Below are 24,755 nucleotides of genomic sequence, written 5' to 3'. Positions count from 1 at the left end.
TGTTGGCTGGGTTGTGAATCATATCTTGAATTCCAGGTTGCGGCTGCTGATCAACTCTATCTTCTGCCATGTTCGTAGATTCTTGAGATCCTCGTCGCCAAATTAATATGTCCAAAGGTTTAAATGAACTTAAGAGTTTTTAGTAAAGAACATCTATTTATATTCGAGGTTGGACTAAGAATCATCAAATTTTCCACTCTGATGTCAAGGACAACTTTTCACTGGTTGCCTTGATGTAACAATCACTAAAGACAAGTATTTATTTCTATTTTTCAAAACACACTAAAGTCGCTTTAGTGTACCATTTTTTTACTTCTAAGATTTTGAAGAGCTTGCCCCCTCCCCTAATTTCAATTCTGGCTACGCCCATGCTTCTTGCCCATGTAACAATTTCTACACTCCAAAGCCGTAAACATATCGTCGGCTTCGTGCGACACTGGCACAACTCAAAAATCATAGTTTCGAGAAAAACGCGTTTGAAAGTTTGCGTCGAAAATCTGTTTTAAGATTTTCAAGAAAACTTTGAAATTTAAGATTACCAATCCTCATTTCCCAGCAAACAAATTGGTTCATATAACTCGCGCTCAACTCTGTTGAGTGAACCCTTATTTGGTAAAAAATGACCATATAAGATGCATGAAATGCGCCTGTGTGTACAAATCTGGAGGCCATACACGTACATTGTAAGAAAAAATTGGTGACGATTTTTTATAACTTCGCATGCTCTCTTAAATGGCCCCCTTTGAAACTTTAAAATGCATTCTATACGACTTAGAGGATTGACGCATTTTACAATTTTGTATGACACGTTAAATGGCTTCATATATAACCTGATATTGCGTTTTATAGGATTTAAGTTTTATACGATATAAACAAATTTAATTTTGCATTTTATGTAATTTAAAACTTGACATGCACATTTGAGCGACTTAAAATTAACATCCTAATACGACTTCTGGTTTGTAGGGTTAACACTTTTAGGTATATTATGCACAAATTTTGAGCACGTTGTCTAAGTTAAAACCTTATATTTACTAATTTTATGGAGAAATTTCGATTTGTGCAGCAAAGGCACTTCTACTCATAACTCTGATTTTTTTGGGAATTTTGAAACGGGGTTTCGTGGGATGAAAGTTAACTATATTTAGCATCGTTTGCCATCAAAAATTCAAAAATGCAAAATTTTGAGTTGTGCCAGTGATGCACGAAACCGACGATATTTTAAGAAAGTTTTGTTAGAGTCGTACCGAAGCTTATGAGTTTTCACACATCAACATACTGCATCAAAATAAATCAAATTCGAACGTCTTAGAAAGTTTTCAGATGCCTCCTAAGATTCATGTTTTTTCTTGAATGGGTTATTCACTGTTTATTAATTGGGATACAACTGCACGATAAAACTAATCCTTGCAGCTACATTAAAACTTGTGTTAAAGGTTTCTTATTGTCTTAAGGTAGTATCGAGAGGCTATCAAGTTTTTTTTAAAGGACTTTAGAATCAAGAATAAGACAGTTTGGTCCATTGTTGGCTTACGTGAGGTCATTGATAATGTCGCCAATTTCTGTACAATTGCGAGCTGCAATCATGGCTGATAAGTGGAAAAAGATTAAAAATAGTGGTAACCTCGAACCGAAAACCAAGGGAAACTCCTCTCCTCCAAATTCTAAATTCTTCTTCTGTCAATTGTCAACAATGGCATGACAACATCACAATATGCAGATTTATCTGCGTTTATACAGATTTTTTACGTATTTTTCATACAGATATCTGCATAAACAGATTGCAGATTTTCTGGAAATAATACAGATTTATACAGATTTTTTTGGTTTTCATGGGGTCGTGAATTAAACTTCTCGTTATAGTTGAAAAACAAAAATTATCTCAAATGCGGTTCAGCGTGTCGGAGGTTTTACTATATTCATATGCTACGCATAAACATGTGCATTAGGGTGTCCCAAAATTGCACAAGTCTGGGGCTCACCCTCCAGATGATGGAAAATGGTGTTACGAATAAACTTTTGTTCGACGGCAGCTCTAGGAAATGATGTTTTCAACTGGCCCCGATGCCTTTTTTGAAAAAATCGGTTTTTCTTATGTTAGATCAACAAAACATGTACAGTTATTCAATTTTTCATGAAACCTAATCCTTTTATATGTTTTACAGGTTCCTTAGGGTCCAAACTGTAAGGGAAAAATTCGTTTCGGATTGATTATCGTCAATTTATTTTAATAAAAAAAGTTCTATCGTTTGGAAAAGAGATTTTTAAGTATACTCAGACATTCAATCAATAAAAGTGGGTATTAAACCTAATGCTCTAACGAACTGAATGCCATTAAAAGTTGGGAAATTTTATGGGGAAGAACATTGCCAAAGACTACATGGCTCTAAAATAACTTGATTTTGAGTTACTCGTGATTTACTGTGAAATAAAACGTTACATTTTGATGTTTTCCAATACTTAAATGTTCATTTGCCGTATCATATAGTATTATAATTTCAACTAAATCTCCTGCCACTCAAAAGGCCCGTTCTGCAGGGTCATTGATAACTGTTAAGCTTCAACATTTCGATTTGGCATCAAGATAATAATTTCTTTTTATCCAGGCCTTGGGATCTTCCTGAATAAAAAATCTTAATCTCAAACCGCAGTCTATCGAAAAAACTTTAGTGACTTCTCTGTGAGTCCACAAGGTTTTTTTCATTCTTGAATTGTCGTTTTCACTGCTCACATTTTCCAAGTTTTGTACCACCTCCTCTTCGAGTCATCATTAACATTTTTATCGAAAAATACCAGGCTAACATTGACTTCCGGAAGATACCACAAGTGCAGTCTGCAGACCCGGCACCGTACCGAAGTCACCGGAGATTGCGGGTTCGAGTCCCATCTGAATATTTTTTTTTTCTAATTTTAAGTCGCACTTTCGGCCCTTGTTCATTTCTCGCATCCTCGTTAAATTACATACATGTCCCATTTCCCCTTCAGTAAACTTGATAATATTTATTCAATTTTTTCACTCGACCTTGGTTATTGTAGGAAAACATTAAAATTCAACTTTTTATTTCACAGTAAATCACGAATAACTCAAAATCAAGTTATTTCAGAGCAATGTAGTCTTTGGCAATGTTCTTCCCCATAAAATTTCCCAACTTTCAATGGCATTCAGTTGGTGAGAGCATTAGGTTTAATACCCACTTTTATTGATTGAATGTCAAAGTATACTTGAAAAATCTCTTTTCCAAATGATAGAACTTTTTTTAGGAAAAGAAATTGACGATAATCAATTTGAAACGAATTTTTTCCTTACAGTTTGGACCCTAAGGAACCTGTAAAAAATATAAAAGGATTAGGTTTCATGGAAAATTGAATAACTGGACTTGTTTTTTGGATTTAACATAAGAAAAACCGATTTTTTCAAAAAAGTCATCGGGGCCAGTTGAAAACATCATTTTCTAGAGCTGCCGCCGAACAAAAGTTTGTTCGTAACACTATTTTCTATCATCTGGAGGGTGAGCCCCAGACTTGTGCAATTTTGGGACACCCTAATGTGCATGAATGAGTTACGGGATAAATGTTAAACAAGCTATAAGGCGTTTTTTTTTCGAGAACGATATGTCCAGTACATATGCAGATTTCTATACAGATTTTTTGAAATTTTACCAAGGTGATAAGATTTTTTGAGCTCCGAAATACAGACGAAAATGTGGCATCACTGATCACAAGTGCCATTGAAGATGCTTTTGAGCTGAGACCGCGTTCGACGGTCGTCTAAAAAGTATTTTAATGAAACATTGAAACTTCCTAATAGATTTACATTTTTCACTAATCACCTTTGATTATCTCACTTAGAAAGTACAACCAGCACTATAAGTTGCATACTGAACGATTTTGTTTACGTTTTTGACAAAAGCATCAGGTAACGAAGCTGTAGAGTGCATTCGACCTAGTGCCGTGCTACCACATAACACATAAAACACATAAAGCGCAGGTCAAGAGTAGTATTTCTGGTTTCAGTTTTGTTAAAGTATCGTGAAAAAGAAAGTGTGCTAGAGAGGCCGTAATAAAATCAGCGCATAAATTTTTGTGCTTAAAGAGTTCAAGAGAGACCCACAGCAGAATCCATTATCATTAGGAGATGTGTAAGTCACCGAGATGCTGCTCGGAGATACGCCATGTTATATTGTAGAATCGAAATTCCACGTAAAATTCCCTTAAAACCCAGAAATTCACAATGCAAGAGGCGTAATGCTAATTGTGGTAGATGATATTAAAACCTAGCACTAGATAAAAAGATGCAATGGCCAATCACTTGGTGCTTGGTCAACTTATTTTTGTAAAAATTTTGATATAATTCCACCATATTATCAAGGCGCTCGTTTCATTTGATACTTTTATAGTAAACTTCACCCAAGAATTGTCTTGACATGCCCATTTTAACTCAATATTATTAGAATTCATGGAAGTAAGAGAATATTATATGTACACAAATTGAACTCAAATGGTTTGAAAATGTTTTGAAGTAGAATACTTCTCTCAGGAAGTTCGGCTACATAGGGATGTGAAATGAAAATCTAAAACCGAAAAAAGTGAAAAATATGTCCAATTTCAAATGCAAATTATTCGGTTAATATTCGATGGATTTCCTTCGTTCTTGCAGCTATAGTTTGGAAAATCTTCTAAGATTCTTCTCAAATGAAGATAATTGTAATTTTATCATTCAAACTATTGTCCTATTGAAAATAGTCAAGCCTTGTCAAAACGAAAAATTCGACCTCTGATTGGTCGTTATATGATTGCTTCCCAAGCACGATCGACTGAATCAGATACCTTGCAATTGAAAACATGCTATTAGGCCTATATAAGAGCCTGTTTCAGCCGAAGCCGCTCTCAACGTCAGCTTTGTGCAACACTGGCACAACTCAAAAATCATAGTTTGGAGAAAAACGCGTTTAAAAATTTGCGTCAAAAATTTATTTTTCGATTTTCAAGAAAACTTTAACCCTCTAGTGCCCAAGTTAATTTCTAGACGGGCTTCGGTGAAATCACTATGAAGCATTATAAACACTTTTTAAGTATTTATTGATGCTTTTTAGAGGTTTGACTGAAGCCCGCCAAATGGCGGCATTGGGCACTAGAGGGTTAAAGTTTAAGATTATCAATCCTCATTTAACACTTTTAGGTCTATTATGCACATATTATGAGCACGTTGTCAAAGTTAAAACCTTAGTTTTACTAACTTTATGGAGAAATTTCAATTTGTGCAGCAAAGGCACTTGTACTCATTTTTAGGGAATTTTGACACAAGGTTTCGTGGGATGAAACTTAACTAGATTTCGCATCGTTTGCCATCAAAAACTCAAAAATGCAAAATTTTGAGTTGTGTCAGTGTTGCACGAAGCCGACGATAATAGTTCTAGACAGCGACAACAGCAGTCCCCCCTTAGCAGCAGCAGTAGCAGTGCAGTGGATACCAGCGATAGCACTAGCACTAGTATGCCGTGTCAAATAAATGTTGTGTGTGTGAGCGCACTAGTTGCAGCGGATTTCAGCATCGATAGCAGCTAGGCCTGCGGATGCAGGGACAGCGGATACCAATGGCAGCGTATAGCGGCCACAACTGTGGCATGGCTACGCATAGCGTAGCAGTTGCAGCGGGTATATCTGACCATGAAGCATTTATGCAATAATTGAATGAAAATTTCAATTACAGCAATCGGCCATTTTCAAGGCTACTATATGTTTTTGGAAGAGCATAATGAATGGTTATTAATTAACTGCAACTGAAGTTTGATGCTGCTGCAAATGCACAGCAGTCTTATGTTTTTTATGACTTGTTGATACTGTGCATAACAAGCGGTATATACGAAACAAATCCGATTTCAAACAGAAAAGTTCGGCACGTTCTGCTCACGATACTGAGTCTGTTTTTGAAAATTCACAGCACTTTACTAACAACGATGTAACGTCTCGAAGAAGACAGTTAAAGTTTGACTTCACAGCAGAATTTCGATCTTCATACTCATGTCTAGCATTGGCAATATCAAACACGCAACAATCTGTTTTCATGCGACACGGGGACGGGAACATTTTCTTCTTCCAAGCCGCACAACACGACCCAATACATGTTATTTTTTTTGCCTTAATGAGAGCTCTATCAGTCCGGCTCGACAGAATGTCCATAAGAAAACATTTTTGTACATCTGTGTTACGAAACTGAGGAAAAACTGTAGGAACTGAAAATTAAGGCGGGGCTTATCAAACAACCGCTCTGAGCCAGAATGAATGAGATGTATTTTCGTACATTAGTATTACGACATACGAAATAAAATTTTTCGAACGTTGTAGAATGGTATAACTGGAAATAATTAAGTCACACCTATTTTTCGAGTTATATCATTCCACAACGTTCGAAAAATTTATTTTGTCAGAGCGGATACCGCACGCTATCTGACCATTAAGCATTTATGCGATAATTGAATGAAAATTGCAATTGCAGCAATCAGCCTTTTTCAAAGCTACTAAATGTATTTGGAAGAGCATAATGAATGGTTATTAAAAATGACTGACATGCAAGTATCTTTCTCGTAAAAGTATTGTACTTCAACCTGCGGTCATGGCTTTGCACATAACTCTCTTGTGATTTTTTTTTTTGTGTCTGTGCTCGTCACTACCTACAAACGCAGGTGTTTTATAACCTCCAGCGATCCTTTGAATGACGTCCTAAGTTTTCTTTAATGGCATTAAAGTTCTCATTCAAACTGTACAGACACTCTTAAAGCTGTGTTAAGGGTTGTCGACCAAAACGTATTTTTATATATTTGGTTTTAAAATATAGGTTTAGCACCTTCTTGTAGTGTGGACCCTTGTAGCTGTAGTAAAGTTATCTCAAAGTTTTTTATAGCCATTAAGATTTATCCTAGTTAAAAGTAGATTTAGGAACACAGCGATGTCGAAAGTATAAAAAAACTTTGAATGTTACTTGGGTTCTCTCTAATTCAACGTTTTGAATACGAATTTTTTCAGCTTTCCAAAGAAACCAACAGAAATGAGCTAGCCACCATACCTCTTGTGCTAGACCTCGTTGAAAGCATACATAACCGAAAACTAAAAAAAGCCGAAAAATCCGCCACCACGGTGGCATAAGGTATTTTCCATTATAGTCGTTACAGATTCCCGGAGGTAAACCCGGTCTCTGGTAACAACCTACATATATTTGAGGAATTTGAGGACTCTTTTTGTACCTTGATCACGGCTTGGAAAGTTAGTGTTGATGGATAAAACATATTGTTCGAAATTAGCAGATAACATCAAATCTCCAGGCTTTGAAAATACTTATAAATATCATATTGAAATCACACAAAAAATTGAGCTCTCGATTCAATTTCATGAAGATTTTTTCACACATTTGCAGAAATGTGTAAATTTTCATAACTATCAACAAATTTTAGGAATATATTTAAATTATTTTGAACTATTTTGTCATATTCTACTGAAAAAAAGTTTTCAAATTTAACTTGTTTTTGGTGAAATTTATGCCTTGTTCAGACTGCATCGCATACCACGTGATATCGCCATATCATTATCGGATAGCACTGTGGGTGTTCACACCACAGAGAGATGATGTGGTTTAACATATCCTTTGGCAATTGGAAGGAGAAGAAAACAAAAACAGGTCAAAGCAAAAACGACAACAAGGGCGATGCAATTAGGATAGAGATATGAGCTAGTTGGCTTGCACCAACGCGAACTCTGCAATTGTCAAAATGAGCGGTATGATAAAAGCAAAAATATTTCCTTCCATCGCTTTCGCATGCAACGCGAATTTCGAAATTTTAAGGGTTGCATCAAATGTCTTTTGTCCGTGTTGCCAACTGCTGCAAATCTGGTTTTTATTGGTTTTCGAACATGATATCCGCGATATCTAGTAGCCGAGGTGATATCCGCTGACAGCTCGATTGTATGGGATATTAGGAGATATTGATGATGAATTGGCCTCGATAGCACGAATCGCCTGATATAAGGTGATATGCGGAGTAGTGTGAACGGGGTATTAAATGAACCTTTTGACACATTCGAAGGCAATTTTGAATCATTTCTGGGACGTTTCTACAGTGTTTTTAACCAAAATTGAGATTCAAAATTCGAGATAGTTCTCGTTTCTGCAACACTTTTAACGCATTTTTGAGACGTTATGAGTCGGGCTAAGATGCACTTTTGAAACATTTCAGTAACTATTTGAAACGTTTTTGAAACTTTCTTGGTGCATTTTTAAAACAATCACCTTTGAAACACAGAGCTTCTGATGAGTCATTAGATTTTTTTTTGATATTTTTATAAGAGTTTGGAAACTTTGTTGTTAAAAGGACATACCTGGACTATTTTCGTTTGCGAAACAATTCAAAAACATGTTGCAACAGTTTTGACAGGTCTTGAATTCTTCTTTGAAAAATTATTTTGAAATTGTTCAATGATCAAAAATATCTGGAAAGTGTGGTTCACCATCATTTTTGAGAAGTTTTTACTTATCTTGGAGACATTGAATAATAATTCATTTAATAATTTTCAATTAATGGTGTACGATTTGGGGTTGACTGGGTACTTTATACCAGTAAGTTTTAACTACCAGTTATAGTGTATGACAAATTTTAATAGTGAAACAAACCTGCTATATTATTTCAGCTTGGACGTAGTAATCGTGGTAATATTCCAATTTAGTAACTTATTTTTATATGATCTAAGTCTCAATTGAATAATATAGTTTTTTCTTTTCGTAAGTCATTAGCGACCAAGGGAACCCTCTCTCAAAGCTCAATTCGGTTCCATTGTCCTCTAACAACTCACTTTTCCATTAGCAGATACATAATGTTAATAACTTTCATTACAAAACGCACCAAAAAGCCGTTCCCATCCTTCAGACTGGCTCGGAGACTCAGTCGCTAACCCCGGTCCCTTTAAAACCTGAAACCTGTTTGATTGCCCTCTCTATCTCATCATCATTTAACAAGCAACAACAACCTGTTCCACGTCCACCAGCAGCAGTGCCGATATCCGATTTCCATTTCCAACGACGCGGATGAGGTTCTAAGTATTCATCGACCGAGGGACGACCGAGATCCCCCTCGGTTGCAAATGCAACACACAACTGTACGGTTTCCCCTCTCTCTCTTTTTTCTCTCCCCGTTCTACTTTCAGCTGCAAACAATGCATTACAATTCATTCAATTGTAAGCAGAACATCCTGGAATACTACACCTGTACGTATGACACAGCGCGCAACTTTGAACGGTTGGGCCTCTGAAAAGAAAAAAAAAAAGTGTTAGGGGTCCGTTCCTAAAACACGTGGTCGTTATGAGTTTATGTTTCATTGTTGTCATTCAATAACCTTTATTCTATAGAAAAATCTGTTCTCTAGCTGCAATTCCTCTGAGGTGTTGTAAGCGTTTTAACTGAAAATTAGTATTTATGTTTGTTTGTTTTTTTTTTTTTTTATGAGAAATTATCTATGAGCGAGAATGTTATTGAAAATGTTTGTCAACAGACATTACATCATTGATATTTTTTATGTTATCAAATTGCATTCAGTTTTCGTGGATTTTCTTAACGCGAAAGTCATCATCTTGAATTGAAAAAGGTCGTTGAACATTGATTTACGGTTTCTTGACGTGGCCCCTTTCCCGTAAATACCAATTTTTGGGTGTATTTGTGAAACCAAAAAGCGTCAACTTGAATAAAAATCATGACGTCGAACATCATTTTATACACTCTTTCACTGACCAATTGAAACTGCAATTGATCTTTTCAGAGTGTGTGATGCAAATAGACTCTTGGTTTTTAATTTTTTTGAAAAGTTAAGGATAAAACCTCACACCATTAGAAAGAAAAAAACAAATGAAAATTTGTTTAGTTTCAACACTTAATATTTCTCTATATCTAAGAACTTCATATGTATGAAAAATTGTATCGTAAAATCAAAACATTCTGCCTCTCTAAATATTTCATACGCTGTATGAAAATTCTCAGCTTTTTAGAAAAAAAATATACAAAAGGTTTATATAAAAAACTGATGATTTTTAGTCTAAAACTTTGCTCCAAGGGAACAAATCCACAAAAAAAAAAAAAACAGAAAGTTTGGATCTTAGTGTGGAATTGATTCGGCCACGAGTAGCACGGGGAACACGGCATAACCACGTAGTTCAGGAGCGACCCCTCATTATTATTATTATCATTTCGGTGGAGGGACCAGCTTACACGAGCAACACAACGAGAGTGGACAAAAGCTAGCCAGCCAGAAGGAATCCCACCGAGATCGCGCTCTTTTTTTTCTCTTGTGTTTGCTTCTGTTCCCAACGGACTTTTACGTCCTACTTATGTTTCATTACGCGATCCTTCCCCGGCCCACCAGTCAGTCGGGTGTCCGCGGAAAGGTGCATTGGCCGCAGCAGAGACGATCTTTCCGCGCTTTTATTTTTCTGTTCGTGTCTGTTTTCGGAACTCTCTTCTGTTACCGTTAATATATTGCCCAGTTACTATCGCAGGCAGGGTGGTGTAGGAGTTTGCGTGAAGTGAGAGCATGAGTACCCATACCTGGGGCCCCTGCGGTACCTGCGCATTTCAGGTGTGCCGGTGAGCGCCATTTTGGTCCCGTCCCGACGACATTCGCGATCCGTTTTCGTGTGGTAGCGTGCCTTTGCTGTTCGCTCTCCCCTTTCAGTCAGTCAGTCGCGATCGCTTCACTCGTTCCGCTTGCTGCGTTCGTTCGGTACTTGCTGCTACGCGTCACTCGGAGTCGCTGTGTGTTGTGTGTGATCAGCCGCAAAAGTGAAGAAAAAAGTTAAAAAAAAGAATGAGATTAGTGGAAAATTTGTGTGTCCTGCCAATCGGCAGCGATTTATTGCGATGGAGATCGACAGTTGCAGGAATTCCCGAAGTCACCAGTCAGCAAATCTGAACCCGCAGCTTGGGAACCTTATTTCCGCCTGTTCGGTCGCGGTCGGTGTGGTTTAATTTGCATATGGCTGCGAGTTAGCCGTTACCGATCGGCAGCGGCTGCTCTCGGTGCAACCAAGGTCTAGTAAATGTTACATTTTGGTCTAACTATTGCTAACACAGTAATAATGAGGTTTAGTCGTACAAACCACGAAAAATGTTACAATTTTATTCAAAAGCGAACGTAAAGTCAGTTGAAGCGCCGAACTCGAATCGCCGCGAGGTGGTCGCTGTCTTATGGCGTGGATGAATCAACAGGTCAGCCACAAGTTCAAGGTCCATACAATCCCAACGCTCTGCGGGCGCCTCCGTCCGTATTGGCGACCACGGCGAGGGTGGAGTACCCGAGCGGTGGGATTTGTGGATTGTGAGCTGGAAGGCAGCCGTTTTTTGCTCCATCTTCTTCGCCATTGTCGGAGAAGTGATTTTTTTTTCGCTGCTGCTGCTGCTGCTCTCCGGCCGTGGACTCGCTTCGGACGTGCTTTGGTTTTAGTGTTCACATAGACATAGATGTTTATTTTGCCGTGGCAGTAGTAGCAGCACCAGCAGCAGCGACGATTAAGGCTCCCCTTGCTGTCCCCTTTTTCGCCCGGCTTGCGCTTCGGCTTCGCATTCACGATCGGTGGTAGATGTTTTTGTGCCTGTTGATCATCTATTATGGTACGTTCTGCAAGCATAAGGCACACCGTCACTCCACCGTGTCTGTCTAGGCGATCTCGCAGGCACTTCCACTAGCGGAAGGGTGAGGAAAAGAGGGAGGAGGCGGCAAGTGGTGATCATTAGTGAGGCTTTTATGAGCTAGGGTCTTGAACTTTATGGCAGTGTCTATTACCTAGTAGCGTTGCTTCGAGATTCGATACGCTGTGGAAAAGAGGGTTCGGACTTGCTGCATTTTGCTACTTTATTTTAAGAAGTAGAAAATAGAAAAATTCGAATGCGAAGCTAAGAAAAGAATTTACGTGCTTTTTCATGTCGAATTGAGTTCATATCGAATGCCGAGCATCAGATTATTGCTTAAAGTGTAGAATATCTACTTTTGCTTGTAACTAGAAAAAGTTTTGGAGTTACTAGTGGAAAAACTTCACAAGCTCTCCTACTTTTGTAAACGCTAGCAAGTGTTTTAAAGTTGCTGGAACGCCTTTTAAGTATAGTTAGAATATCCTGAATTTAACGTGTTGAATTTCGCTAGCGAAATAATAGATACTGAAAAAGTCATTTTTCAGTAAACGTTCGTTATGAGTCCCACTTTTCAAGTTCAAGTTGACGTCTTGATAGAAAGAATCGTCGTATAAAAAAATATGTTGCGTATAGCAGCATTTTAGTCGCAGAAAAAACGTTTTCTTCAAGACCTTTGTTATATTTCACAATTTAACTCAAACTTGGTCTATTAAATTGAAAAATATTGCCTTAGCCGTTGAATTTTATGTATTTATTGTATTTATTATTTTGTAAAAGCAATTTGGAATCAAATTGAGATTTCTGGATAGCACTCGTTACCACAGGTTTTGCCCTAGAGCTCAAATTAGAAATTAAGCTTCTTAACCATTCCTGTGAATTTTAACACCGATAGCAACCTTTGAAGTAAAAAACCATGCTAAAACAAAATGTTAAGAGATCATCAAAACGTGTTGAAAAGGTCAATAAAGTGTGAAAAAACTATAAAAATATCAACAACAAAAATGGTTTAAAAGTTTTCAAAAGATGTCACAAAAGTGTAAAATAGTATAAAAAATTCCAAATACTAAATATTGGCAAAACTTAAAACCATGACTAAAAAATGCGAAACAAAAAAAAATTGCAGCAAAAGCAACAGGAAAAACAATGAGAAAATTTTAAAAAATGCAAAAAAGAAACGATAAAGCTATAATATTTGTGCAAAAAAAAAAGACAAATAAACTAGGAAAAACGTCGAAAGGGTTCGAAACTGTTTAAAATGAAAAAGAAAAAAAATCTCCAAAATGTAAAAACCCCAGTATTGTCAAAAATATGTTCACAAAAAGAGGAACCAAGAACCAATTTCAAGAACATTTCAAAAATGCCAAGAATTTGTCAAAAAACTCAGAAAGAAGTTGAAAATTACGATAAAATGACAAAATAAAATTTGAAAGGTATTTTATAAAAAAGTAAAAGTAAAAGTGATAAAGTAAACAGTGAAATGCTTATATAACACTCAAAACTAGACGGCTCACGTGTTGTCAAAATGAGTCAACTTTTCATTGAATGCATTTACTAGTGCTCACTATCGCACAGAGACTGCATTTCACTAAAGTGCCTCACTGCATCATCCACTATCGATGCTGAGATCCGCTGCAACTAGTTCGCTATCCATAGCTATGCCACAGTTGTGACCGCTAATCGCTGCCATTGGTATCTACTGTCCCTGCATCAGCTGGCCCAGCTGCTATCGTTGCTGGAATCCGCTGGAACTAGTGCGCTATCCATTGCTACGCCACAGCTGTGGCCGCTTTCCGCCATCGCTGGTATCCACTGCACTGCTAGTGTTGCTGCTAAGGGAGGACGGCTGCTGTTGTCGCTGTCTAGAACTATTATGAGCGGCTTCGGCTGAAACAGGCTCTCATATAGGCCAAATAGCATGTTTTCAATTGCAAGGTATATGATTCTGTCTACCGTGCTTGGGAAGTAATCATATAACGACCAATCAGAGGTCGTTTTTTCGTTTTGACAAGGATTGACTATTTTCAATAGTATAACAGTGTGAATAATAAAATTACAATTATCTTCTTTTGGGAAGAATCTTAGAAGATTTTCCAATCTATTGCTGCAAGAATGAAGGAAATCCATCGAATACTAACCGATTTATTAGAAAAATGCTAAATGAGCAGTGGTTGTAAGGAAGGATTCTAACTTGTGCAACCTTCTATCCGGAGCAGCGAGCAACGAGTACGGTAAATGTCAAAATTGAAATTTGTTTTTGTTTTTCGACGATTTATGATTTACAGTCACACACTTAAGCGCAGATAACTTTCGACAGGAACGTCCAATTTTGATAGTCTAGTTGCATTTGGAAGGTATTTTCGGGACTTTTCGAATGATAATAGAAAATATGCTGTTACTTGTTTATGTATTTTGAAAAATCTGGATAGAACGCTTTTTTTTATCTCGTTTCTTTCTCTAACTTTCGAGTGCAAGCTCAATCTTCGTGAATTCAATTATTCAAGGCAGCAGTTCTCAACTTTTTTTGTCCGCGTACACGCAAAAGTTGGATGGTGCGAAACCAGTACAAAATTGTGCGTTTTTAGCGCGATTGTTGATGTAATTCGGAACCAGTACAATGATTGCGTGTTGGGCATAACGCAATTAATGCTCTAGCGTTTCTCCAATGTATTTGGCAGCTCAAAACTACTACACCTAAACAGTTTCAACTGGTATCAAGCAGCATTGCAAAGCGAGCGAGAAGCAAAACCTTTCTCCTCCTTTCTGCTTGAGGACGAGACATATGCTACGCTTTTCAAGTCTTTTGCACACACGCTTTCGAGATACTTTTTCTTCTCCATGCATTCCTCTGAATAGCAGCAAGCACGCATCGACAGTATGAGTGAGACTAACAACACTGGCATCTAGTATGTACAGCACGAATGTCTCGCTCATTTCGTGAAGCGACGAGACATCGTCTTGCGCGTCGCACCCGAACCGAAAAAGAAGCGAAAGAGCAACCTGCAAATTATATGACGTATTTAGTCTCGTCGCACGTACATGGAAAATCTACGAGCAAGAGAGAAGAGCAGTCACTAATACACCCGATGTGAGAAATAAAATGTCGGTAAATGATACATATTCTGATTTCAATCTATGTCAATGTATTCGCAGTACAACTGTTGCGTTATGCGTTTCACACATTTATTGTGCGATTTCTGTGCAACATCTGTGCAAATCGGGAAGACACAATGATTGTATAAGACTTCAACTTTTGCGTGTACCCCTTTGCGATATTTTACAAACTAATTGTTCCCCGAATGTTTTTTGAATGATTTTTCATATGGTAATTTTTGAAAATAACTGAATCAATCTGTAATAAAGTTAGTAGTACTCTTCAATTCAACAACAGAAAATATATTTTCGATCATTTTACCTCAAACATTGTGCTTTGTCCGCCATTGCTGATGTTTTTCTCGCGTACCCCCTGAAGGCTTTTGAGTGCCCCTAGGGGTACGCGTACCCCAGATTGAGAACCGCTGAGTTAAGGTTTGAGAGCTAGCCCGGTTTTTGGTACTTATGTAGTCCAAATCGGTTACGTAGTCTCAGAGATACTGTATGTTCGTGATTTCGTATTTAACGCCTAAACTGAAAGTCCGATTATACTATAAAAACTTAATCAAGTGGTATGTAACATCCGGCCTTCTAGATCACTTTTGCATATTGGGTTTTGTCACTGATTTTTATACCTCTCTAGGAGAAAGGTAAAAGTGTTTGAAAATATTGAAAAAAGATTTAAACAAAGGAAATTTATGACTAATAAAGATAAAAAATGTGCCATGTCAAATAAATGTTGCAAACAAAAAAGGTAAAAAATGGCAAAAGATGTCAAGGAATTGTTATATGAAAATGTGTAAATATGTCCCAAAAATAAAGTCCAAAAAATAATGACCTGCTAAGGACTTACGCCAAAAACCGTTAAAAATTTTTGCTGAAATAATCCAAAAGTTGAAAAAAAGTCAAAAAATAGCTGCAAAATCCCGGAAAGATGCTTAAAAATGTTTACTAATGGGAATAATATGGCAATAACTCATCAAATTGATGTATCATAAAATGTTGAAAATATTAGTAACAAAAGAAAAAAATTGTGGGCATATCTTTTTGTAATTTTTGTGTACATTTCAGCCTTTGGAATATTTGCCATTTTGTGTATCATAGAGTTGTTACATAAATTATTTTATGCAAAATATTTCATAAGTATCAGAAAAGTTTGCGAACATTAAATTCCAACTTGTAGGTTTGCTAATTGGTTCGTGAGGATATTTTAAAAATACCTTTTTACCCTAAGAGTCACGATAGCTCCCATTGCAGAGCACCATGCATTCCGGTGTCTTGGGCAAAGTTGCTCATTTTACTATTATCCAAAACATTGCTGAACATTCCTTGGTGTTATAATGTGAATAAAATATACAAACACCTGAAAAACTGATTCAACAATTGAAGGAAACTAAACACCATCGCAGGTTTTAGGATACTTACGGATGCAAAGAATCTGCACAGTTATTAAAGATCAAACATTGGCATTCCAGATTAAACTTGTTGCAAGTGCAACTCGATTATAAATTGATTCGATTATATATGATTCGGTTATATATAATTTTAGACTCGATTATATATAGCAACAAAAATTTTTTTTCTAATAAGCATAGTACCTACTACAGGCGTGATCTATGCCTTACAGTGTCTTCATCAAAGTTGTTTTTTTCAATATTTTCTAAAATTTTGCTATACATTTCCAAGGGCTATAACGTGAATAGAGTATAAAAATGTCTAAATAACTAATTTTAAGGTATAACTGTCGAACAAATTTTTGTATCTCAATAATTGGAAGTCATGGAAATTTGAAATCTCCGGCAAACTTTATTGAAATTTCGCGTACTACAACATTGTAGAACACATTTACTATCCATCTGCTGGAAAAAAAAAACTACTTTCTCGAAATACATTTTTAACTACAAAAGGCGAATATCCAAAGGATGCGAAATCAAAAATGCTTAAAGTCATTATAACATACAAAATGGCGAAAATGTACACAAATAATAAAGTTTACGAATTTCCTCTTTCAAACCACTATGCACTGCAAGCAAGCAAACAAGAAATAACGATAATAATACACACTACCGGCACACATACAGCTATTAGCAGTGGCCGAAAAAGCGGGAAATAAACGCGACGCGACAAATCTCGACAAAATTACTAACATGTCCGGACATGTTCAGCAATGCTGTGCAGTATTATGATCCGGTGGTTGGTCCGTGTGGAACGGTGCGATCGAATGAGTCACCTGCTCAGCCTAGCTGCGCTAAAATCAGCTACTGCTCTACCGGTTCAACAACGCTCTCTTTCACATTTCACGCATAGCTAATTTCCCAATGGATTGGTATAGCTATATATGTTGCCGTAAAACGTAATTCTACGTCAGAGAGAATATAATAAATGTCAAAGTATCCACTAAAATGTAAAAAAAACCTAAAATTTAAAAATGTCAGAAAACTAATAATTATCAAAGATGTAAAGAAAATGCCGAAAATATGTGAAATATGTGATTAAACTTGTTACTTTTTCTTTATTTTATGAGCATCTAGTTTTCAAAATTGTATTTTTCTGACTTTTCAATTCGAATTTGATTTTTGTCCCAGTCTTTTCATTAAATGATGAAAAAACAGAAAGAGATTAAAAAATTCCAAAAAAAATGGTCGAAAGATTCGCAAAAAATAAAAAATCTATATAGAAGAATGTCAAAATATTCCTTCCGGAAAGGACAAAAACTTGTCGAAAAGGGTGAAATTGAAACCGCAAAATGAATCTCATAATATAGAAATACAAAAAAAGTCAAACACATGACTACAAAAGTAAATCACGTAAAAACACTTCAGAGCTACCAAAATGATGTCAAAAATGTCAATAAAGATGTGAAAAAATGTAAATAGCATATCAAAAAATTTCTGGTAAATGTTAAAAATAGATTAGAATTACATGAAGAAAATGTGAAGAGAATAAAACCGAAAATGTCGATATATGTTGTATAAAAATGTCCAAGAATATAAAGCAAAAAATACAGAAACCTGAATGAACTTAACACTAGTAACAAAAAATATTTCGAAATATATTTAGAAAGATGTCAAAACATGCCTAGAGAATGCAAAATGAATGTTAAACTATAAAAAAAAAATATTGAATAGAATGTTTAAGGCCAAATGGTGTTGAAGCATAAAATGGCCGACTTCGTCTCAAACAAATCAATAAAAATGAAATAAATCCGGAGTGATTCGCGATTGGAACGCAACTAACTAAATGTAAACAAATCGTTTTATTACACCATTGGCTTCAAAAAGATTCAAGAAATTCATGGCAAGAATCCGTTGTTGTGCAATAATCGATAAAATTATTTGAATCGAGTTTTTAGTGAAGGGCGATACTTCGGAATTAGCCCCTTTTCATTGTTTTGAAGCAATGGGCTTATTTGCGAAATATTTCTTAAACAGGCGACAGTAAAGGGCGAATTAACAAACACAGGCTCATACAGGTGAACTGAAGGAAAAATGAAAACAAGGTGAAGCTCGCTGTCAGAATACTTCAAGGCTAATTTTAAAAGGGTTAAAAGGAAAGCGCAGATTTTCTGCATAAATGCACGACTTTAATGTACAGTCCCTCTACAATTATGGGTCAGTCAATGTGTTGCTCGAATGTTCAAAAATGAATATAAAATCGAAAAAATACCAACTACCAATGTTTCACTATCTATTTCTGTGTGCTGATGTATAATTTCAATTATACATTCATTGAGTCTATAAAATCATGAAGAACCATCACAAAAGTTTTTTTATTGTTGTAAAAGCTTGATAATAAGTTATTTTATTAAGTCGTGATGCATTATCATGCAAAACTAATAAAATTAGCCAAAATATGGACTGACCCACAATTGTGCACCGCAAAATGTAACATTACTACAATTATGGGTCACTTCACTTATTGCACTGAGCAGAATTATTGTTTTAGTGACATTTTTAACAATAAATCATTTAAATCGTATAAATATGGTTACAAGTGAGTTATAAAAAATTCCACTGCCAATGAAAACTTTTCAGTTCCGTGAGAATATTCGTATTTGCGTAAAAGTGACCCATAATTGTGGATGCACTGTAGTATTGTTAAGAAACTATAAGATAGGTTTATTCTACTTTGATTTTTTGTACCTATTAATGATAATGTCAATCACTGCCATTGAAATTACGATTTGAAAATGTACTTACAAATTTTTAAATTGATATTCCCCAATGTTTATCTTTTGCTGGTTGCGCCCTAATCGCAAATCACTCCGGAAATGTTTAAAAGAAAAGCCAAATTTTGACAAAATGCATCACAATCACGAACAAAAAATTGTTAGTGGTAATTGACGCTTTTACGAAAAGGTTGGAAAGAGATTGAAAAATCATCTTGAAATACGGCAAAAAAAATCTACAAAAAATCAATATCTCAAAATATTGAGAAAAAAAAGCCGATGAAATGTTAAAATCTTGAAACAGTCAGAATAAACAAGAAGAAAAAATCCGCAAGAAACTGCCAATTTAAACGAAAGATTGAAAAATTGGAACAAAACGACAAAAGGATGTGAAAAATAAAAATAATTGTTAAAAAATATGTCAACAATATACCGAGTTGTCGAAAGATGTTTAAAAACGGTCTCATAAACGTTGAAATATAAGAACTTCAAAAGACGTAAAAAAAGATAGAAATAGAGAAAAATGTCGAAGAAGGTTTTCTATAAATCACAAAAATATTGTTTTATGTATTATAAACATTAAAACATGTCAAAAATTTAAAAAAAAACATTTAAGCTAGTTTTGGAAATAGTCCAAGAATGTCAGAAAAATAAAAAAAAATCATTTATTATCTTGCAAGTGATGGAATAATGTCCACAATCTAAAAAAAAAATATTTAAAATGCTTGCTAAAACTCCAGAAAAATCTGAGAAAGATAAAATAACATGTCATGAATATCTAAAACATGAAAAAAATCTAAAAATTATCAAAAATTGTTTAGTGTATTTTGGAAATTGTCAAAAGTGCCAAAAATAATTAAAAATAAATGCTCCCAAAAGGAACAAAAAATGTAAGAACGCTGTTTATGTCAACAAATATGATTCAAACGCCAAAAAATAAACCAAAAAAAATGGAATTGTTGTTAACACCAAGAAACAAATTTTGTAATAAAATATTTTAAAATAGTTTAACAAAAGTATAGTGTCAAGCAATAAATAGAAAATAAAAATATTGGAAGAAATGAAGAATATGACAAAATGTGTCCAAACAAAGGGCTGAAAATCATTACGAACATGTTAAAACGGTCTGAAATACTGTGAAAGAAATCAAAGAGAACTTCAATGATACCTGAAAAATTTAATCAAATGTCAGAAAAACTTAGTCGAAATATGTTCGAAGCATATGTGAATAAATGTTGAGTATGTTAATGTAAAAGTTGTAAAGAATTTGTTGAACTGATGCTATAAAAATGTCGGAAAATTTAAAAAAGGGTTATATATTCAGAAATTTTCAATTGTTCACGAAATAAAAAAAAAACGAAGACGTAAAAAGGTTTAAAAGAAGTAATCGAGGAAAAAAAATATATTCAAGTCTGCAGAGGTTAGAAAGGTGTCGTGAATAAACGTAAAACAGGAAATTAAAACATCAATAAACTAAAAACTTTCGAATATATCTGAAAAATAAAAGATGTACAAAATATGTCAAATGAATTCCACAAATAAAAACAAAATATTCACAACGTGAAAATTTGTTTTAAAAATAAGTCTTAAAAAAAATAAAAAAAAAAATATAAAAAACAAATTAAAAAAAATTTAAAAAATTAAAAAAAAAAATAAAAAAAAAATAAAAAAAATTTAAAAGGGTTTTTAAATGAGAATAACACGACTAAAAAAAAGGATTTATTGAGAGATGTAAAGAAAATGTTGAATAAACGTTAAAGTGTATCACAAAATAGTCCAAAAATATCAGAAAAGTATTAAAACCTGCATTGAAAATCTAAGAATTATTGAAAACGACAAATCAAATAAAATCAAAGAATAGTTTGGATGTTAGAAAATCATATGTAAAAATAATTAAAAAGGGTTAAAATGAGTTGTCCACTCTCGAATGCTAAACCTGAGTCAGTTTCCCTCGGATTTTTCTAACTTTGCGTCTACCAAAATGCGAAATATTTTGATTTTGTGACGTTTGTAAAATTAAAAAACGCAGAGCATTGTTAAACGCATATTTCGACAAATCAGCTGAAAACATGGTCAAATATTAGGCACAACTCTCAGTGTTAGTATAAATCAAAACAACCATCACTACCTTTCGTCCTCAAAACAGCCAAAGCACACAATCTATTTGACTTTGTAAACGATTGTTGTTGTTGTTCTTTTGCTCACGTGTAAAAGTTAGCATGCATAAATTTAGTTTTAATATGATCACTATTGCAAGAGAATGATTTACAGCGAAGTGGATCAACCAGCAGTAAGCAGAGCTTCGGCAAGTCGCAGCGCAGCAGGCGGTGATTTCAAATATAATTTATTTGTATAGTTTTGCTGTAACACTTTCCTCGGCGCTAGATTTTTGATCTCCCGTCTGTGTGGGAAACACCGTCATACAGGCATGTCCATAGGACTGCTGTACATTTTCGGACATGTTAGTGATTGGGGCTGGATCTGGCGTGATCGTTTTTAGCCGAGTGAACACTGCTAGTGGTTAGTTGTGCGTGTGTTGGTAGCGTGTGTTCGCTTGCAATATGTGTTGCTTACTTGCTTGCAGTGTGTGAAGGAATATTCCACTGGCAATTTCTAGCGCCTCAAAATTATTCAATTTGAGTATTATTTTTCTGTCGTTCAGCATAACGTTGCTTATAATGATAGAACAAGTAATTTATGAAACAATTTTTTATTTCCGCCCACGCTGTCTTACAACTGCATACACCATTTAACTGGGAAACTTTTAAAGTCTCATTTTCTGACCACATTTTTTCGAATGGTTTTGGTAATGGGTTGCCTTATAAAATGCTTAAAACTTTCGATCTGGTACCCGTAATAGAGTACCTTGCTGTAGAAATGTTGGAATTGGTAGGGAACACTGCTAGAGGTAACAAAACGAGAATCTTCCAGCGTCATCTACAGTTGGTAATACTAATCAGTGAGGAGTTAAAGAAGCTTTTATCTTGCGCCACTTTTACCCAGAGAGATGTTCTGCTGAATATCCAAGCTGTTCTACTCCCGAAGAACACGGGAAAGAAGGCATAATCAATTTGCTTCCAAGTGTCGTCAATATTTTTAAAAAAGAAAATAAAGAAGTACCTAAATGACACAAATTTTAGTCTAGAATGGCGAAAAACGTGTCTGAAGAACAAAAAAGAAGAAAATAATCCCAAACAAGTCTCAGAATAGCAAAGGAACGCTGTAAAGGACGGAAAAGATTAAAGAAAAAGTAGAAGAGTCGTATCTAAGCCACGACCGCGTTGGACTATGGTAGTACTATCAAAATAATCCATCGAAATAAAAAGTAGACGGAACTGTAACGCTAGTATTTCTTGCAATTTTATTTATCAATTTAGCGCTGAGTTCAAAACTGTCCTTTCTCAGGAAACAGCAAACTAAACGAAACATTTTGGAATTGGAGACCAGAATGATTCAAGCGGAATTTCTCAGATTGAAAATTGTTTGACATCAAACGGGTAAAACTTATACTAGGTTAGCTACAACCCAGCATACAACTTCATGTATTATTAAACAATACTAGACTTTCAATAATGTCGAAAGAGAAAAATCCGGACAATATTACTAACATGTCCGTACATGTTCAGCAATGCTATTCAGTGCTGCGGTCCGCCGGTTGGTCAGTCTACTGTGGGAAGCTGCGATCGAATAAGTCGCCTGTTCAGCCCTGCGAAGCTAAAATCAACTGCTAGTCAGTTTCCAGTAAGAGTCACCTTAAGAGTCGATGTAAGTTTTTGTTACATAAACTCAACGGCAAAAGAATTTCTGTTCGGTTGAAAAAACGACTGCCCAAACCCTAACCTCTTTTTCCATGGTTGAATTACTAGATTTTCAAATTAGGGCGCCCAACTTCCAGATAGATGTCTAAGGGGCCACGTGGACAGATTTTTAACGATTTTGAACCCCCCCCCCCCCCCCTTACGCCTCCGTGGACAACTGTCCATATAAATTCTAAAAAAATTGTATGGACCGTGGACATTAGCCAAACCCTCCCCCCACAAAGCTGTCCACGTGGTATGTGGATGGCCCCTAACGTTAATACAATATTAGGTGCACAATAAAGTTCTCGTTGTTCTATTTTAATAAAAATGTCGCGGAATAAAAATCGCGGAAATGAAAAAAAAATCCAAAAAACGGTACTACAACTTTAAAGCAGACTTGACTGATACTCGATTTACAAGTTTATCTTGATGCATTTTTAATTTTCAAAACTTACTTAATTAATGTAGGACTGCGTCTTATCGGTTTACCTCAAGGTTTAGTTTTGGGTCCAGTCCAGTGCAATATATTTGTTTCAGATCTTCCTGATTTTCTCGCGGGATGCACAAAGTCATTGTTTTGTGATGGCACAAGCATTTCCGTAGAAGAAAAAGGTCTTCATGTGATAAGCAGACGATTTTCTCTTCTTGCTTACAATAGTGGAAATTTTTTCCCAATCGCTACAAAATCATTAATTTATATATTGAGAGCTTCTGAATGTTCCCTTTGATCAAAACTTAAAATAACTTAGAAACTTACATCGAAGCAAAGCAATTATTCGCAAAACTACTTTTGTATAGTCTAACCGAAAAAGAAGTGAGGCTATTTATTATTTTATTTTAATTAGTCGAAAGTTCAGATAGGCACCACGCTCAAACTCAACTTAATTAGGCTTGAGATTCATCCTGACTCGTTTAGTACGGCATTTTACCCAGCTCTCGGTCGCTGACCGAAATCTGTATATTTCGGTCACCACGAATGCGGGTTGTCAACCGAAACGGGCCTCGGTCTTTGGACCCTTTTAAATATCAAATCCGCCTGCGATGCAGGGCGCTTGAACATCCGTGGTGTGCCGACGCGACGGCTTGATCGTCAGCCACAGCCCATCAATTAAACCGATCTTTGCACGCACATGAACACACATACAGTGACAGCACACACACAGCGTGTGTGTGTGTTAAGTGAAGTACCTGGAGTGCGCGCGGTAGATCTCAATCGCGATAGTGCAACCTGACTGTGTGGCACCTTCGAAACGAAGAAACATTAAACCGAACAGAAAAAACCGTTTCTCGTATGAATCCACAACCACACATGGGCTGGTTCGTAGCATAGGCACTCCGGGGAGGACACAGCACAGCCAGAGTAGCTCAGAAGGAGGTTATTGTCGTTTTCTGCAAGTCCTCTTTTGACTTATGTTTACTAGCAATATACACTGTCTGCTGTCGGGTGTGACGAGAGAGCGGTTTGTAAGCGCTTCCTTCGACCTTCTGTCGACGATCGTCTCTTCTTGGCGAAGGGGGAATCATTTTCCCGGCTTCTGGCGGCGCTTTCCTGTTTGTTTAATTTTTTGAAGTAGAATACTTCTCTCAGGAAGTTCGGCTACATAGGGATGTGAAATGAAAATCTAAAACTGAAAAAAGTGAGAAATATGTCCAATTTCAAATGCTAATAAATCGGTTAGTTTTCGATAGATTTCCTTCGTTTTTGCAGCAATCGATTAGAAAATCTTCTAAGATTCCTACCAAATGCATGAAATTGCAATTTTATCATTCAAACTATTGTACTATTGAAAATTCTTAAGCCTTGTCAAAACACAAAATTCGACCTCTGATTGGTCGTTATACCGCGCTTTTCCAAGCACGGTCGGCAGAGTTATGGTCCTAGTAAATTGGGAATGCATCATTTGGCCTATATAAGAGCTTCATCAGATAATAAACAGACATTTCATCGGATATTAAATTGAACAACTGAAATTTGAAGAACACAAATGAGTATTTGAAGAGTTAATATTTTCTCGTTTTGCGCTATAATCCAAA

General features: G+C 35.8%; 1 protein-coding gene across 2 annotated transcripts in view; it reads left to right on the top strand.

Annotated features, from left to right (window-relative positions):
- Positions 1-24,755, top strand: part of LOC129726977 (paired box protein Pax-6) — a 53,153-nt gene that overhangs the window by 10,019 nt on the left and 18,379 nt on the right. For both annotated transcript variants that reach the window (XM_055684305.1, XM_055684312.1), the window contains exon 2: positions 9,193-9,253. In XM_055684305.1, coding sequence (XP_055540280.1) covers positions 9,202-9,253 — 52 coding nt within the window. In that variant the 5' untranslated portion in view covers positions 9,193-9,201. The remainder of the gene's footprint in view (positions 1-9,192; positions 9,254-24,755) is intronic.

Source organism: Wyeomyia smithii, chromosome 1 (assembly GCF_029784165.1).
Source record: "Wyeomyia smithii strain HCP4-BCI-WySm-NY-G18 chromosome 1, ASM2978416v1, whole genome shotgun sequence".
Lineage (NCBI taxonomy): Eukaryota > Metazoa > Arthropoda > Insecta > Diptera > Culicidae > Wyeomyia > Wyeomyia smithii.
The sequence above is the reverse complement of the archived record's forward strand: the minus strand, read 5'-3'. Positions and strand labels throughout refer to the sequence as shown.